Source organism: Protopterus annectens, chromosome 8.part1 (assembly GCF_019279795.1).
Source record: "Protopterus annectens isolate FY-2018-M chromosome 8.part1, PAN1.0, whole genome shotgun sequence".
Lineage (NCBI taxonomy): Eukaryota > Metazoa > Chordata > Ceratodontiformes > Protopteridae > Protopterus > Protopterus annectens.
The window spans coordinates 489,590,615-489,609,131 of NC_056742.1; the positions used below are offsets into that span (position 1 = coordinate 489,590,615).

At 43.0% G+C, this 18,517-nt stretch overlaps 1 protein-coding gene across 1 annotated transcript in view; it reads right to left on the reverse strand.

The window, feature by feature from the left end:
- Window positions 1-7,908: 7,908 nt before the first annotated feature.
- Window positions 7,909-18,517, reverse strand: part of SNTB2 (syntrophin beta 2) — an 838,367-nt gene continuing 827,758 nt past the window's right edge. The window contains exon 7 of the mRNA XM_044082021.1: window positions 7,909-8,114. Coding sequence (XP_043937956.1) covers window positions 8,022-8,114 — 93 coding nt within the window. The 3' untranslated portion in view covers window positions 7,909-8,021. The remainder of the gene's footprint in view (window positions 8,115-18,517) is intronic.

Genomic DNA, 18,517 nt, shown 5'->3' on the forward strand with positions numbered 1-18,517 from the left:
AAATGCTACGCATACAACCAGGGTGACATACAGCATGAGGAGAAATGCTACGCATACAGCCAGGGTGACATACAGCATGAGGAGAAATTCTACGCATACAGCAAAGATGACGTACAGCATGAGGACAAATGCTACGCATACAACCAGGGTGACATACAGCATGAGGACAAATGCTACGCATACAGCCAGGGTGACGTACAGCATGAGGACAAATGCTACGCATACAACCAGGGTGACATACAGCATGAGGACAAATGCTACGCATACAACCAGGGTGACATACAGCTTGTGGACAAATGCTACGCATACAGCCACGGTGACGTACAGCATGAGGACAAATGCTACGCATACAGCCAGAATGACGTACAGCATGAGGACAAATGCTACAAATACAGTCACGGTGATGTACAGCATGATGTTCATTGCTGTATATGCAGCTTTGGTCATGTACATCATGAGACTGAATGCTGGATATTTGGCCTGGGTGGAATACAGAACACAGATAAGAGCTGGATATGCAGCTTAATTCTTTAATTTCTCCAAAGTCTTTTGGGTTTCCAGTACCATGATGGGAATGGACCCATTCTTAAGTGAAAGTATGATCATTGTCTCTGTCTTTGATGTTCACCAAAAGTGCACTTTGCAGCACCTGCAAAGTGCCCAGAATGGAGTCTTCCTGCAATTCATATGGAGTTACACGTATTGGTAGCATATCTAAATACGACTACAATTTTTTTTTATTTTTTTTATGAGATCCGTTGCTCCTACTCCCATTGGAACTGTCTGGGTATCCTTCTTCCACATTGCTCTCATTTCTGCCTGCAAATTCTGGTATTTTATGACTTTATGTTTCTCTGTACATAAGACACTGTAATCACTGGGTGTCGCAATTTCAATGATCAGTATTACTTTTGTCTTCTTTTTGTGGACTACTATATCTGTTTTTTTCGCATCTACTTTTCTACTTTCTTGAACTGTTGATAAAAGGTGATCCCATGTAATACAAACTTAATCACTTTCTATAATGCTTTGTGGCTCGTGTTTCCAACGTTTCTCAGCTACTTCAGTGTTGTAATGTTTGCACAATCCCCAGTGCAGTAGTCTTGTCACATTATTACACCTTTCAGTGAACAGTCCTTCTGCCATTAGTGTATCACACCCAGCAACAAGATGTGTGACTGTTTCCAATTTTGTTTTGAAAAACCTGCATCTGTCTGTTTCTCTGACATGTTCAATGGAGTCTGTAAACCAACATGCATGTAGTGCACTATCCTGGGCCACCAATATTAATCTTTCATCCTTTGGTTTAAATTCACTTCTCCTTAACTATTCCTGTGTCATACTCTGATCGACGTGAGGTTGTTCCAGGAGTTTTCTGTACTTGCAACTATATTTATGCCTTTTCCCCATTTCTTGCCTTTTTAATGAATCCTTCAATTTATAGATTTTCTTTTGTTTTTTTTTTTTTTTGGCAGATTCAGTTGCTGCCTGATTTTGGTCTTCTTCTGGTTCAATTTCCATTCCTGCTTGACACTGATATGCTTCTGTTAAACTAAGCAGGGAAGTCATCTTAGACTTGTTCTCCTCACAATTTAAAATTTTCACTATATGTTTGGATTTTGTGAGGTCAGCAGATATTTATGCAGTCCTATGATTGCAGATTTATACATGTAATCACTTTCGAGGAGGCCAATATCTCCTTTGGAAAAGGAAATATCTAAATCTTGGTATGTACTGATTTTTATAAATCATTTGTTAAGTGTGAAGCATTTTTCTTGTTTTCAATCACCCCAAAACTGTAAGTTTGGACAGGAAGAGCAAATTGGTTTATAGCCTGGACTTTGTTCCTAGATGTCAAGCTGTTTTCAGTATTAATTTTAGTCTTCTAAAAATATTCCTTACTAAGTTACATTTGCAGGTGTTCATGTTTTATTGAGATCCTTCAACATTTCCCAAATATGTATACACCCCTCCTGCTCAAGTTTCTTTATTTCACATTCCTGTCCCAGGCTGATATATTCTTGGTGCTGCAGCTTTCCTGCTTTAAAAGTTGCTTTTGAATATTTACCAAGACCAAATGCCATTCTTGTATCATCTGAGCAAGTTTTAACTACTTGCAGTTGTTCTTTTAGTTCCTCATCTGATGAGCTAAACAGTTTTGAATCACCCACAAAAACAAAGAAAAAAATGTTTTATTTATTTTTTTATTTTATTTTTAAAAATAAAATAAAAAAAATTAAAAAAAAAATGTCTTTATACTTTGTTTTCTGGGAGCCAAATTGTAACCATGACCTAATCTGTTAAATAGATAGTTTAATGGGTTAAGGGCAAGACAAAATAGCAGCAGTGACAGAGTAACCCTGGAATAAAAACCCCTTTTAATGTTATCCCTGGGATAATAATTTGTTTTTTTATCATGGCTTGCCTGCAGAGTGGTTTGTCACTGTTTCAGGATCACTGCAATGTAATTTATCAATGTAGCGTGTGTCTTATACATTTGTAATCATTCTTTTATTTATGAATGTGGGATACTATCAAATGCTTTTTTGTAGTCACTCCATGCCGTACTTGGATTTTCCTCCTTTTACAATTCCCCACTATGACTTTAACAACAAATGATCCTTTGTTCCATACAACTTTCTTTTATTACCGTTTTATTCTATTGCTATGATTGAGTTTTCTTCTAAAATACTATAAATTCTATTGGCATCAATTCCAGGACATAATTTATATATAGTCGAAAGGCAAGTTATTGGTCTATACTTTTGAAGATAGCTTGTTGGTTCACTCTTAAGGAGGAGTACTGCTTTTCCTGTTATTAACTAGGTTGGAATTTGTTCAGATTGCAAATATTAGTGTTTTTTACTCAGGACTAAATCTTCATGTAAAGATGTTAACACTTTTAGCCATAAGTTAGGTACTGCATCTGGGCCCGGGGTTTTCCATTTAGGAGCTTTTCTTAGTTTTGTTTCCATTTCTCTGGCCGTTATTGCATCACATTTCATATCCTGTACTTTTGAACTTCTTGCTGTTTTTTTTTAATTTTTCTACCTATTCAGCATCTTTGTTCCACAGGATCTTCAAACATTTTACTGCAAAATGTGTCTATCTTCTTTTGTTTTGGTGGTATTTCTTTTCATTTTGCCTGGTTTCTACATTCTCTATATAAAACTGTTTTGGGTCATCAATGAATTGCTTACTTTATACTTTTACTTTATATTCATCTGCAAATCTTCCAAGTTTTTTCTGCCAGTGCTGACATCTATATTTTATTATTTGCAATAGTGTAGAATGGATCCTGGCCTGTTCTGATACTGTGCATTGCTTTTATCACACCCACCTTTCTAAGTATTTTTGTTGATCTGTTTCTTCTGTACTGTTCTAACAGTGACACTTCTTGTCTTAATTGCTTTATAGTTTTCTCCATTCAATACTTCCATGATGGTGTTTGATTTCCACCCTCCCTTTCCCTTTGTGCATGGTGCTTCCGTGGTATCTGTTATTAATTTAGCTGCACAGTAATATATTCTACTTACTTCTGTATTATCACATCTGTGAATAATTTTGATTACTGTATTTGTTTTATCAGACTTTTAACATTTTGGGTCTTACTGGCTTTCTGTAGCCTGTTTCTTTCATTGCTATTAATATGTTTGTCCATCTCTGTTAAATCAAGCAGCTCTTCCCTTAGATCATTTCCTTCTAAAATGAGATCACATTCTTTGTTCTCCGTTTCCTGCCGGCATTCTACAGAAAGTTCCAGAGCATCTTCCTGTGCCACATTGTTTTCAAAGTCATCCCATGGCATCTGTTGCTCCTTCATATGGGAACTCTCTGGCCAGTCACTCCACAACACTTGACTGTGTCAGAATTGCCACCATCTCCTGCTCTTCCCCTTGCTGTGCGACTCCAACTGAACATTTGCACTGGCTTCCTATAGAAGGCTCAAGTGTCTTTATATGGCAACTGATCACATGCTTCCCATTCCAGCGGTTTCTCCAACTGAACATTTGTACTGGCTTCCTACAGAAGGCTCAAGTGTCTTTATATGGCAACTGATCACATGCTTCCCATTCCAGCGGTTTCTCCTTAATTTGGGGACTCATTGTTCTATCATGTTGTGATGTTACCAGAGTTGGATTTTCTACGCTAAATCCTTCACTTCGCAGGTACTCCACAACTTGTTTCTGTTTCTTTAACTTGTCCACTAACTGCATCTTTTCTACTTTTCCACTTTGTTTTCTTACTTTTTGTATTGTAAAAATTTCCATACCCAGATACCTTTGCCTGTATTTCTCTTCAGATAACTTTGGTTCTGCTTTTTTGTATTGATTAGTTTTGCTTTCTCCTTTGCAGAAATATTACACAATATTAAATATTTCTTTCCCATGTCTAAATTTCTTCTTAAGAAGTCTCCCGCTCCGCCAGTTTCTCCTTACTTTGGGGACTCTTATGTAGCTAGTGTGGTGTGTGTGATCAGGCTGAATGCTGGATATATGGCCTGAGGGTGAAAATGAGGAGGACGAATGCAGGATATATATGGCCTGAGTGGTGTACAGCATGAGGATGAATGTAGGATATATGGCCTGAGTGGCGTACATGAGGATGAATGTAGGATATATGGCCCAAGTGGCATACAACATGAGGCTAAATGTAGGATATATGGCCTGAGTGGCGTACAACATGAGGATGAATGTAGGATATATGGCCCAAGTGGCGTACAGCATGAGGTCGAATGCTGAAGCTACAGCCTGGGTAGTGTACATGAAAAGGCTGAATGCTGGATATATATGGCCTAGGTGGTGTACAGCACGAGGTTAAATGTAGGTATACCTCCAACAGTATACATCATAAGACTAAATGCCAGTGTTTTGCAACACTGGCCACTGGTATAATGATGAAGGCAGAAGGTTTAATACCACTTCTGCATTTATGAGCCGCAGGTTGTGGTAAACAAGCTATAACTTCCTGCTCTTCAGACAACCTTAAAACATACTTCCTTGTGACATGCACCCAATGAATACACATGCAGTGTCAGAGAAATGAGTCAGCCTACTGTCACATCTGTGAACAACATGCTGTAACACAAAAAGCTCAAGCCACTGAAGTTAATGAACAGAATTAAAAAAAAAATACATACAACTGGGACAAAAGCAATGTGAAGGTGCAAGAATGCTTTGGCCCAGACAGCAGGTACTCTGGATATGTGCTGCAATGTATGGATGTAAGAGTACCCCTGTGGTATATGTTGCATGAATGCATGAAAACAGACATAAGGGGGCCATCAAGATGTGTTCCCATGTAGGAATTGCACAGACCGCACATAATGGCACCCTACAGATTTCTGCCTCACATGCAGAAATTTATGGAACAGGCATAAAGGTATCATGGAGAGGTTCCTCATATAGTAATGCATGGAACAGACATAACAGTACCCTGGAAAAGTGCTCTTATGTATGAATGCATGGAACAGACATAATGATACCCTGGAGATGTGCTCACATAGGAATGCAGTGACCATACATAACAGTAAAATGGAGATGTGCTCTCGTGGGAATGCATGGAACAGACTAAAGGGTATTTTGGAGATGTGCCCACATACAGGAATGCATGGAACAGATGTAAGGGAACCTTAGAGATGTGCCCACATACAGGAACACATGGAACAGACATAACAGTACCCTGGAGATGTGCCCACATACAGGAATGCACGGAACAGACATAAGGGTACCCTGGATATGTGCCCACATACATGAATGCATGGAACAGACATAAGGGTACCCTGGAGATGTGCCCACATACAGGAATACATGGAACAGACTAAATGATACCCTGGAGATGTGCCCACATACAGGAATGCATGGAACAGACATAAGGGTACCCTGGAGATGTGCCCACATACAGGAATGCATGGAACAGACATAAGGGTACCCTGGAGATGTGCCCACATACAGGAATGCATGGAACAGACATAAGGGTACCCTGGAGATGTGCCCACATACAGGAATACATGGAACAGACTAAATGATACCCTGGAGATGTGCCCACATACAGGAATGCATGGAACAGACTAAAGCGTACCCTGGAGATGTGCCCACATACAGGAACACATGGAACAGACATAACAGTACCCTGGAGATGTGCCCACATACAGGAATGCATGGAACAGACATAAGGGTACCCTGGAGATGTGCCCACATACAGGAATACATGGAACAGATACAACAGTACCCTGGAAAAGTGCTCTTATGTACGAATGCAAGGAACAGAAGTAATGGTACCCTGGAGATGTGCTCTCACATAGTAAAGCATGGAACATAAATAAGGGGTACCCTGGACATATGCTCACATACAGGAATGCATGAAACACACATATGGGTACCCTGGAGATGTGCTGTCATGTAGGAACATAAGGAACACACATAACAGTATCCTGGAGATGTGTTCAGATACAGGAATGCATGGGACAGACATAAGGGTATCATGGAGATGTGTTCTCGTGTAGGAACACAAGGAACAGGCATAAAGGTACCCTGAAGACATCATCTGTCCTATGGCCAGTGTACATAGGCTGGGAGAGCTGATAATAAAACTATGCTCCCAAAGTTTACACAGTGTTCCTCCCCGTACGTAGCACTCACTGTTACGTCTTATCTCACTTTGTGCTGGGACATGACAGTTGCTCTGTTCTATGCTATTCACCTGGATTTTCGAAAAAAGGAGCAAGACGTACATGAATGGATAGAGTCCACTGGAAGGAAATAAATTCATCTTTTAACATTTATCAGTCACTATGCAGGAAAGAGTGAAGTATTTTTGATTAGTGTTAACAAATGCAGTTAAGTCAACTATAATGAAGTACGGTGTTACAAGCAGTCATGATAAATGATCTACTAATGCTGCAAAAGGGAGTGCCCGCTGGCAGGATGTTTAGAACAAGTGTGCTTGTTTTTTTCTGTGCTACACAACATGTTTTGCTATTCCAATACCCCCTTGTTGCAGTAACTGTAGTTTTGGATTTGGTGATCAGCTGTCGTAACATTCCTGCATGACAAAGCAACACCATTGTGGATGTAATGGAAGTGCAGCAGTGACTATGGCTCGGTCACATGACACAGGCACCAATGGCAGGCAGATAGGAATGGCTCCCAAATCATAAAAAAAACTGCAGTCAGAGTAACTCTTAGCTGAAATATGAAATAAGGGACCAATTTTCAAATAACAAAATGTCTACAGAATGCAAGCAATCCAAAACAGTAAAACTACTCACTGACTAACAGGGTTTAGCCTTCTGTGCAAAAACAGAACATTATTTTAAGGTGAATATATCAGTGATTAAAAAATAAAAACAGAGAGAACCAGGTTACAACTTGGTGAATAGCCTAGAGGGAGGTCTGCAGCAGAAGTCTGCCTCCAGACCATATAAAACACACTTCAACTATAGCACCAATCGTGTCATACAATCAGAAAGTCATGGTGCAGAAATAAAGCAATCACATACAAGTCCTAAAAATGGAAAGGCACCTTTGGCAAGAAGTGAGTAATTGCTATTAGTCTGGGCAGATTTGGAAATCATCTGCAAACAGCCAAGTAATGCTGGTTACTCCAGTTAACTGAAGTTTTAATACTGTAGTCTTAATCCTGCAGATCTCTGGGGATGTCAGTGCAGAATAACCAGACAGGCAGATGTGAGCAGACAGGCCACGGCAGAGTTCCACTTAGGTGAGTTGGGTATTCAGATATTGCTGAAATTGGAAACATTCAATCAAGAAGGCAGCTAGGACTATCCAAACATCAGTACAGCAATGTATTACTTTTTGTGAGGGGGGCACATGATCACCCCTCTCCGGCAGGCATGCGGTTATGTCAACCTGTCTTCTATGGTTTCAGCCTGTTTCTCCCTTTGCGTATTTTTGTAACACACTGCTAGGTAGACGTGGTGGGATAGATATCTCTGTGCTTTACACAAATATAAAAAAGACACATGGCTTTTCTTCTTGAAGGTTTTTTGCTTCTTGTTCTTATACCAGTAGTCCCATGCGTGTCACCTTTGCTGACAAAAAGGAGTGCAAAACAAACACCACAGGTTTTGGACACGAATGCAGGTCAAAGCTCTGAGGAACAACAACAAAAAAAAAGCATTAATGAGAACACAGCAGTCTTCCTCTGTATTTTAAGTTTTGCTATGCATGCTGTCTACCTTCATCTTATTCCCTCTGTTGTCCAACAATAGCTTAACCATGCAAAGAAGTGGACAAGTCTCCTTTCAGTTGTTTGCCTCACTGAGCCAGTTTTCTTCAACTCTTGCATAACAACAAACTGATTAGTTCTGTTGCAGTACAAGGTTCAAGGTTCACGACCAAAATCAGTACAAAGAACAAAGATCAGAAAATAGTAAAAGGTAAGGAATAACAATGAAAAATCCAAATAAACTGCAAACTGCCACTGACCATATCAACATTTCCAGTTCCCCTAAATAATTGTCTAGACTTGCCACAAAGATCTTCAAGGGTTTCAACACCTCTAATGCTTTTTGGTGACAAATTCTATATTTGCACCATTCCTGAGGAGAAAAATCTCTTATTTTCTCTAGATTTTGGTTTCTGTAATATTAAAACTTCCCTGAAGCAAATTAAACCAAAGCTGTTTAAATAGACTTTCACTACCTAAGGCCTTATGGATCAGAATTAGGCCATGCTCAGATGTTTTAAGATACAACCATGAAGCCATGGGTAATACCAGGCGAAAGGGAACAGTAAAAACATAATGCATTTTTTTATTTCTCTTCTGTCTTCTTCATCTGGAATCAAGGCATTTTTCTAATGGCAAGAGGTGTGTGTGCTACTTTTTTTTAATATCTTTATTAAACCACAGTTTACATAATGACATAGGTACATACGCATTAATAGAAAACAAACTATAGCAACATTTTCAATATTTCTGTGCAATATAAGTGTGTTTTCTTTTTAGCGATCATTCACTTCAATGGTACATAAATCGCTCAACTCCTGCCTCCTCCTGACTATTAATCCCCATGTCTTGTCAAGAATATGTGACTTGCCCTTTCAAAAAAAAAAAAAAAAATTATATATATATATATATATATATATATATATATATATATATATATACACACACACACACACACACCCCCAGTCTTTTGAAGTGTGTTGGAAATACAGACATGCTGTCCCTCATTAATGTAATAAACAGTAAAAGACCAGGCACTGTACACCTGCTGGGATGTAATTGCTATAATGCCTGATGAACTTAAAGGCCTGCATATCATTAAGACACTAGGGCGGACTAAAAGGGAAGGAAACAGACTTGCGTAGCAAATGCCTCCTGTACACAGACAACCCTCTACTAACACCACACTCCACTATAGAGTGCATGAGATGTATTTACACCAAGAATCTAGAATCCATACTATCTCTCACTCAAAACAGTAACACAGAGAAGGTTGTCAACTCACCCACCACTACTCATTCACACAGTACCAGTACTCATACACATAGTATGCAACAGACACGTAAAATCCACATATGTGGAGGTTCTCTCAGAAACTTACCGAAACACCAGAGACCTCCAAAAAAAGAAGTTATGTCTTACCATAACGTTCCATCTGTGTTGTTGATCTTCTTTCATTCATCACTGATGGGTTTGGTTCTGAGCCCTCGGAACCGAGCCGGCCTTATACCCAAGCTCACGCCAGCCAAAAACTCTCGAGCTAAGACTTTACCCACAATCCCCTTCTCCCTGTTATCTCAGATCGAGTTTGCCCTAGCAAATAAAGCAGAGGCTGTCTCCGAGCAGAAACCTTAGTACAGGACAAGAACCCAAAGATCCCCCAGGAGCCTCTAGGCGGGGGAAGGAGGGTGGGATGTCATGAATGAAAGAAGATCAACAACACAGATGGAATGTTATGGTAAGAAATAACGTCTTTATCTGATGTTGTTAATCTTCATTCCATTCATCACTGATGGGACATAGTCCCTAGGTACCTTATATCCAAGGGTGGCCCTAAGGAAGAACATTCCTGAGCACCATTGAACCAAAGGACGCTCTTCCCCTTGAGACCAGATCCGACTTGTAATGAGTGATAAAGGTATGGGGGGAAGCCCACATAGCTGCTGCACAGATGTCCATTGAAGCTCTGGAGTGGAATGCCACAGAAGTTGCCATAGATCTGGTGGAGTGAGCCTTGATGTTTGGTGGGACAGATGTCTTTTCCAGTTTATGAATGAAGGTTATGAAGTCTCTGAGCCATTTGGATAGAGTCACGTTAGAGACTGACTTTCCCATTTTTGGGCCAGAAAAAGAACTAAACAACTGGTCTGATCTCCTGAAAGTTTTTGTCCTGTCCAAGTAAAACCTCAATTGTCTGTGAACATCCAGTAAATGTAAACAATACTCTCCCTTGTTGGAGAATTTAGGAGAGAATACAGGCAGGTAAACAGTCCGATTAATGGGAAGGTCGGAAATTACTTTTGGTAGAAAGGAAGGATTGGTCTGCAGGGATACTCTGTCCATATGGAAAATCAAATAAGGACATTCGGTACAAACAGCTTGGAGCTTGGAAAAATGTCTGGCCGAAGTAATAGCCATCAGAAAAAGGGATTTCCAGGATAGAAACAATGTCACACGTGGCTGCTGGTTCGAAGGGGGACAGTGTCAAAGACTGTAGGACAAGGGTAAGACACCAGGGTTCTGTGGGCTGTTTAATTGGAGGTCTTGAATGGTAGACTCCTTCAAAAAGATCTTGCTTAGGCGATGAGAGATCAATGAGGAATCACCGAAACCATTATGAAAATTTGAAATGGCAGCTAAATGAACACGAATGGTTGAAGCTGCAGAGCCCTGCTTGAAAAAATCAGATAGGTACTGGAGCACAGCAGAGAGGGAGAGTGCCAAAAAAGGATCTAAGTCTCTCTGTCTAGACCAAATAGAAAATCTTTTCCATTTGTCAGCATACAGTTTTCTGGTGGATGGTTTATGAGAAGCCAGAATAATGTCACGTACAGGAGAGGAAAGATTACAGTGCCTGGCAATCACTGGAAGTGGAGAAACCAAGCTGTGAACTTGAGGCTGGAAAGGTTTGGGTGGCTCAGCCCCTGAGTGTGAGATATCAGATCTGGAGTTGCATCCATTCAAGGTCTCAAGAATTCAAGAATTCAAGGTCTGCAAAGAAGATGAGGCCAGAGAAAGGGGAACCATACCTGTCGAGGCCAAAAGGGGGCTATGAGGATCATCTTGCTTTTCAACCGAAGGGCTTTCTTCAGGACTAGAGGAATCAGAGGTATGGGAAGATAACCATAAAGAAATCCTGTGGGCCAATCCTGAGCAAGTGCATCCTTCAGGGACTCCCCCTGAGGGGGAATTAGGGCGAAATAGTTGCTGCACTTGTGGTTGGACGGGGAAGTGAACAGGTCACAGCAAGGCTGTCCCCAACAGCTGAAAATCTTCATCACTAAATTGGGGTCTAGGGACCACTCATGAGGTAGGAGAATGCACCTGCTCAATTTTTCTGCGATCACACTGGAGTTCCCCAAGATATGCTTTGCTATCAGAAAGCTGTTGGAAGCTATCACCCATTGCCAAACTCTCATAGCCTCTCGACATAGGGGACAGGACTTGGTCCCTCCTTGTTTGCTGATGTGCCAAACTTCTGACATGTTGTCTGACTGAATAGCAACAGTTCCTGAAGGAAGGGCAGTGTGAAATGCCTGCAACGCTAACAGCACTGCCTTCAGTCCTATAACATTTATATGCAGATCGGCCTCTACACTGGACAATGTACCTTGGGCAGTCATTCCCTGATAATGCCCCCCCCCCACCCTATTACGGAAGCATCTGTGGTCACAATGGCATTGGGCTGATGGAAATGGAAAGGTCGGCTCCAAAGCACTGGGTCTGGCTTCATCCACCAAGAAGATCCAGTTTGCAGCAATTCGTAATGCGGACCTTGGATGACAACGGATGCGGATTCGGATACCACTGGGTCAACAGTAGCCACTGTAAGAGTCTCATGTGAAATCTTGCTAGGGGTATCATAGCTATAGATGCTACCATTGATCCTAGCAACTGCAGGACCTGTCGGGCTGAGACCACTTCGTGACAGAGTATCACCCGGAGCTGAATCCTTATTCTTTGAAGCCTGTGATCCGGGAGAGAGATCAAACAAGAATGAGCGTTGAACTTTACCCCTATACACTCTAGGGTCTGGGTTAGATAGGACGTTTCCCAGTTTATAGATATTCCTAGGTGGTGTGCCAGAGAAAGGCTGTAATGTAAGGCTTTTACCAGTAGATGGTTGGTGGGGGCGGTGAGGAGCCAATCATCCAGATATGGAAACATCTAGAATCATTGCAGTCTCAAGTGAGCTGTCACTGCTGCCATGCACTTTGTGAACACTCTGGGGGCTGTAGAGAGTCCGAAGAGCAGGGCACGGAACTGACTCCCAGCTGGAAGCGAAGGAACCTTTTGGAGCATTTGTCCATTTTTATGTGGTAATACGCATTCCGAAGGTCTATCAAGCATATCCAACTGCCTTCCTCCAGAAAAAGGAGAATGGACTGAAGCGTGACCATCCGGAATTTTGTCTGGCTGACGAACTTGTTTAAACACCTGAGGTCCAAAATTGGCCTCCAGTCCCCCATCTTTTTTGGCACCAAAAAGAACCTTGAGTAAAATCCAGATCCTATCTGGCCTGGTGGGACTTTTTGGATGACTCTTTTTACGCACAGCTGTGTTTGTAAAGCTGCTTCGTTCCTTAGACTGGGTGGAACGTCTGGGATTTGCTTTGGAGGTTTTGGGTAAGAGTCAAAAGGGATTTTGTAACCTCTGGAGATTATCTTCTGCACCCAAGAGTCGGTGGTAATAGATAGCCAGGCATCGGGGTGCAGAGAGAGATGTCCCCCGACTGCTTCCAGAGGAAAGCAATCAGGCCGCTCTTCAGGAGCGCCGATAGGACTGCCCAGAAAAAGAATCTCTGGAGCCCTGATTATGCAGACCCCCTCTGCCCCTGTAGGGGTGCCTTCCAGAAGAGTTGCCCCCTCTGTATCTGGGGGTAAACTTGCCACGTGTGTCATGAAAAGAGCCCGGAGATTTTGTGTGCTACAATTTCCCACTTCTTTGGTTCCTGGAAAAAGGACGCTAAGGGGTGGAGAAAACGTAATCCAACTCCAGACAGGGTCTTACCGTCCTGCTCACACCTGGCTAATGTGTCTTTCACTTTAGGGCCGGACAGGGAGGATGCTTCCATTGGAGTGTTAAGGAAGGAAGACTTGAAGGCATCCGCAAAGTCACATAGGCGCATTCAGGCGTGACGTCTCATAACGCCTGAACCCGCAGCTTTGGCCCCACCCTTTGGTTGCATGTGAAATCAACCTCATGAATGAATTAGAAATCAATTCCAGGATCGCTAGCTGCAAGGCTACCTTGTCATTAATCTTGTCAGACATCTTTCCTGACAGAGTCCCAGAGAGAGCAGAGATGAGGTCTCTCTGGAGCCTGGTGAAATGTACCAGGTAGTTCAAAGACCGAATAGCAAAGGTCGATGAAGCAAACACTCGCTTTCCCCAGTCTGTCCACCGCTTGGGACTCTCTGTTAGGTGGATTAACAGTTTGGCTCTCCTCAGTGAGCTATTTCTTGGTGGCTGCTGCTGCCGCCACCACCGTAGCATCTACTGGTAGACCTTTTGACCAATGAGGGTGTTCTTCTGGGGGAGAGAGGAACTTATCTGGTCTCTTGGGGATTGCTTCAACCATGTCAGAGTTCTTCCAGGTGTACTGCACCACAAGCTGAACCAGCTCATCTGCAGGTGGGGTCACCCAGGAGGTAGAAGGTCTAGCACAAAAAGCCTGCAAGAAAACGGAGACATCTTCAGGCAGTGATCGAGGGGACCCCTTCCCCTTCATCACAGTCCGTATCCTCGGTGAGAGATTCCTCCAGGGAATCTACGTGCTTCCTCTTGCATGATTTATTCCAAGGGACCTCCTCAGTGGTAACTTCTGAGGAGGACCCGGAAGTAAGAGCACCCTGCTATAGGGTCTCCTGCGGCTCCCGTGCTCGATCTGGGATGGTGTCCTGTGGCAGCTGCAGCACAGGGGGAGGGCATGAAGTTTCTGACACCAAAGGCTGTCTCACAGAGGAAGAGCCCTCTCCATCGCCTGGAAAACAGGGCCGCCCGAAAAGGGATGGGAGCCCAAAACCGAGAAGGACAACTTCGGAACTGGAGTCACACCCCGCTCCGTTGAGCCCGCTCCCAGGTGAGGAGCCTCAAGCTGGATAGGTACCGACATGGCTCCTGGAACCACAGACAGCACCATAAAAAAAGCTGGTGCCGGACTCAGAACCGAGGAACTCGCAGTCCGGTCCCAAGCCTGAGGAAGACCCGGTTTCAATGGAACCGAAGGCCAAACGGTCTACTCTGGGGATGAAGTGATTTCCACTATCGGCACCGAAGCAGAGGGTGCTGACAGAGGCGTTGGTGCAGAGAGCTTCGGAACCCGCAAGGAGGTCGAAGGAGGAGAGTAAGATGGAGTCCATGAAACAAGGAACCCAAATCCTAAAAGGGATTGGCATTTAGAGTCAGAAGGAATCCCCCTGGCTGTCAGCAGCTGGTCCACAAGGCGCTCCACATCTAGTTCAGAGAGGCTCCTGGTGGACCTAGTGGATATCCCCGAAGGGGACTCTGAACGATCTAAGAAGGGACTATAAGCCTGTCCGACAAAAGGGTCCACAGATGGGGAATACCGGGTCCGTGTTTGCACGTCTTGTGGCACCAAAGTCTATATTTCTGAGGCGATGGGAACAGCAGGGTCCATCTGGGTTATCGGAGCCGGGAAAGGGCTCGGAGGCATGATCGATGCTGAGGTCAAAACTTTAGGAATAGTCACATCTGGTGCCATAGACACTAACGGTGCTGAGGTAGTTGGCACTGATGATATAGGCATAGTTGGTATCGAAGACGGTGCCGAAGTCAAACACATTTGTTCAGGTACAGTACAGAGTTTTGGAATTTTTTGCTTTGGCAGTTTTTCTTTCTCACCAGAGGGTGAGGAGGGAACAGAGCGTGGCCTCTTTTTGTCTTTCCTAGGAAGGAAGTGAACCCTCCGATGCGGAGAGAGCCTCTGAGAAAGGTGATTTAAGTAGGCCTTTCAACATTAATTTATTTTTCTGCTCATTCAGGGTACGAGAGCTAAACCCCAAACAGAAAGAGCAAGGGGGTTGTACCAAGAGATGAGGCACTCCCAAACAGTAAACACAATCATCATGTAAACCGCTATTGGGCATTTTTCTCCCACACTTCAGGCATTGTTTGAAGCCTGAGGTGCCCTTCTTATCTGACATATTAGAAACCACAATATCAGCAAAGGGAAATGATCAACAAAATAACACAACCAAGCAGACAACAGTAAAGAACAGGTTAGGGAACAATATCAACGATGGTATACAAGAATTACCACAGTGGGTAGAGAAAAAGGGAGTGTACCAGCGATGGCACAAAGACTACCAACAGGTAAAGGTAGAAGAGGTTGGGAAAAAGTTAGCGAAACACAGCTACAGGAAAAAACACACTAAATAACAACACTCTAAACAATTTTGGGTAACCAGAAATATCAAAATAACAGCATATTCCAAAAAAATCAGAGACTTAACTGGCTTGAATGTGGCTTTATGGTGATGCAGCAAACAAGATCTGAGGTAACAGGGAGAAGGGGATTATGGGTAAAGTTTTAGCTTGAGAGTTTTCGGCTGGTGCGAGATTGGGTATAAGGCTGACTCAGTTCTGAGGGCTCGGAACCAAACCCATCAGTGATGAATGGAATGAAGATTAACAACATCAGTTCACAAGTTTGCTACAGCTAACACAGTGTCCACAACACCCATGACACACAGCAACATCAGTGTCTCACCCACCAAGCCCGTAAAACTCAATAGTGAAACACACAGATGAACCACTCACCAGGCTGGACAAGGAGAAAGTCACAGTCAGCTGCCTGTCCAGTGCCAGGACTGGCCAAATCATGCATAGACTCAGGTCTCTCGGCAACAAGTACCGTTATGACTCTGTCATAGTTCATGTTGGTGTGAATGACCAGAGATGTACCTCACTGAACTATACAAAGAGAGACATGGTAGAGCTCTGTGTACGTGTCCCAGGCACGTATGTTCCTAGCCTTGAGCAGCATACTACCCTAACCTAGAATGATGCCACAATATAAACAAAAAAACAATTTCAATAATCAGCTTAGTTTTTATGTCATTCCAAGGGGATCCAGTTCCTGCCTGCCTGGGAAGCCATGGTCAACAAACCTCACTGCTTTACCAGAGACGGTTTGCACCTGGCACCCCTAGGCTTTCGGCTGCTGGCAAAGGTTCTTGCCTCTCCCATAGTGTCTTTTTTAGGCAAGGTCTTGAAAACATTACCGATGTGAAATTAATCAATCAGAACAAAATAAGGGTCATGTTGCTAAATGCTAGGAGCTTAAACAAAAAAACTGCACTCCCTGGAAGCACTTCTGTCACTAGAAGATGTAGATGTCTAAGCAGTCACAGAAACCTGGTTTAAGGTCTCAACCAGTACCCCAGCTCTGCAAAGCTACAAATTGCCTTCCACACCTTTAGACCACAAAATGAACATGTGAGAACCAAAGCAGATGGTGTTTCAATCTATACTGTAGACACATTCACCTCACGTCTAGTTAGAATGGACAACTCCATTGAGTTACTCCAGGTCCAGGTTATGGTGGGTAAGACCCCCATTTAAGTCCTAGTCAGGTACACATCCCTCTCCATGGGTCACGACACCCATTAAACCTACTTAACCAAACTGAAGACAATCCAAATTTTACCAAACACACTGGTTATAGGGAATTTCAATTATTCCACCATCAAATGGGAAATCTACTCTAGCCCAAACTTGTTAGCACAAAAGTTCCTTGACTTTGTGAATTCAAATGCCCAGGAGCAAATTGTCCATATCCTGACAAGAGGAACAGACACTCTAGATATGGTCCTCACCAACATGTCAAACATGTGGACTGCTGCAACTGTTGGACCCTCATTAGATAAAACTGACCACAAATCAGTCACCTTCAAACTGACACTAACTCCAGAACTCACAAAGGGTGAAACCAGACTAAAAAACTTCACCAAGGCAAACTATACCCTCCTAGATAAAGGTACAAATGCATTTGAAGCTCCACCCCAAGCTGTAAGTGGTAACTACGTCAAAGCATACACTAAAAGCCCTGTACAATCACTTGCATAAATGTATAAACTTGGCTGGACAAGACAGAATCAAAGCCAGAGCCTAAGCCCAAAAGCTGCCATGGTGGAATTCCAGCATCAACAAACTCTACAATAAACACAAAAAGTTGCTGTCCAAGAGAACAAAGACAAGGACCCAACAATGGAAAAGCACCCTCCTCAGCCTTAACAGGCAAATAAGACAGCTTTGTCAAATCCTCCAAGAGTTCCTTTGAGGGAAACCTAGCAAGTATTGCCAAGGATAACCATACGCCTTTTACAGCTACGTACGTAACCTAAAGGGTGGGACCCAAGCATGTGCAGAACTGGTGGCCAACAGTATCACACACACTGACCCCACAGAAATAGCGAACCTACTAGCGGATAGGTTCGGCGAAAATTTCAATCCCTTACTCCATCCTAATTTACAACATACCCTTCCCCCAACTCCCCTCACCTTACACATCTGAAGAGCAGGTTCTTCAAGCCCTGTCCAAGAAAAACACGGCCTCTGTGAGACCAGATGATACCCCATACCTCAAGGTAAAACATGAACTAGCATCACCAAGTGCCCTTTGCAATCATAGCCTAATCACAGGCTGTTCCCAGGGTAAAACATGAACTAGCATTACCAAGTGCCCTTTGCAATCATAGCCTAATCACAGGCTGTTCCCAGGGTAAAACATGAACTAGCATTACCAAGTGCCCTTTGCAATCATAGCCTAATCACAGGCTGTTCCCAGGGTAAAACATGAACTAGCATCACCAAGTGCCCTTTGCAATCATAGCCTAATCACAGGCTGTTCCTGTGCAATGGAGAAGAGCTACATTTATTCCCCTCCACAAAGGTGGCCTAGCAACGGACCCAGGAAATGACAGACTCGTAAACCTGACCAGCCTCATCTGTAAGGCCATGTATCACTATGGACCTCATAAATAACGACACAGGTGATCTCCAAACCCTATATCCTACAAAATTCGGCTTCATGAAGGACAGATCCTGCCTGTTAAATCTGGCTGACTTCTTTGAATGTGTGACCATTGATGAGGGCAAATATATGCACACAGCATACCTCGATTTGGCAAAGGCATTTGACACAATCCCACACTCAAGTATTACTGATAAACTTAGCAAACTGAATGTAAACCCTTTTGTTGTAAGATGGGTTGAGAACTGGCTCACAAACCAGACACACACTAGCAAAGTGGGTGACTCCACATCAACCAGCAGACCTGTTACCAGTGGAGTTCCACAGGGGT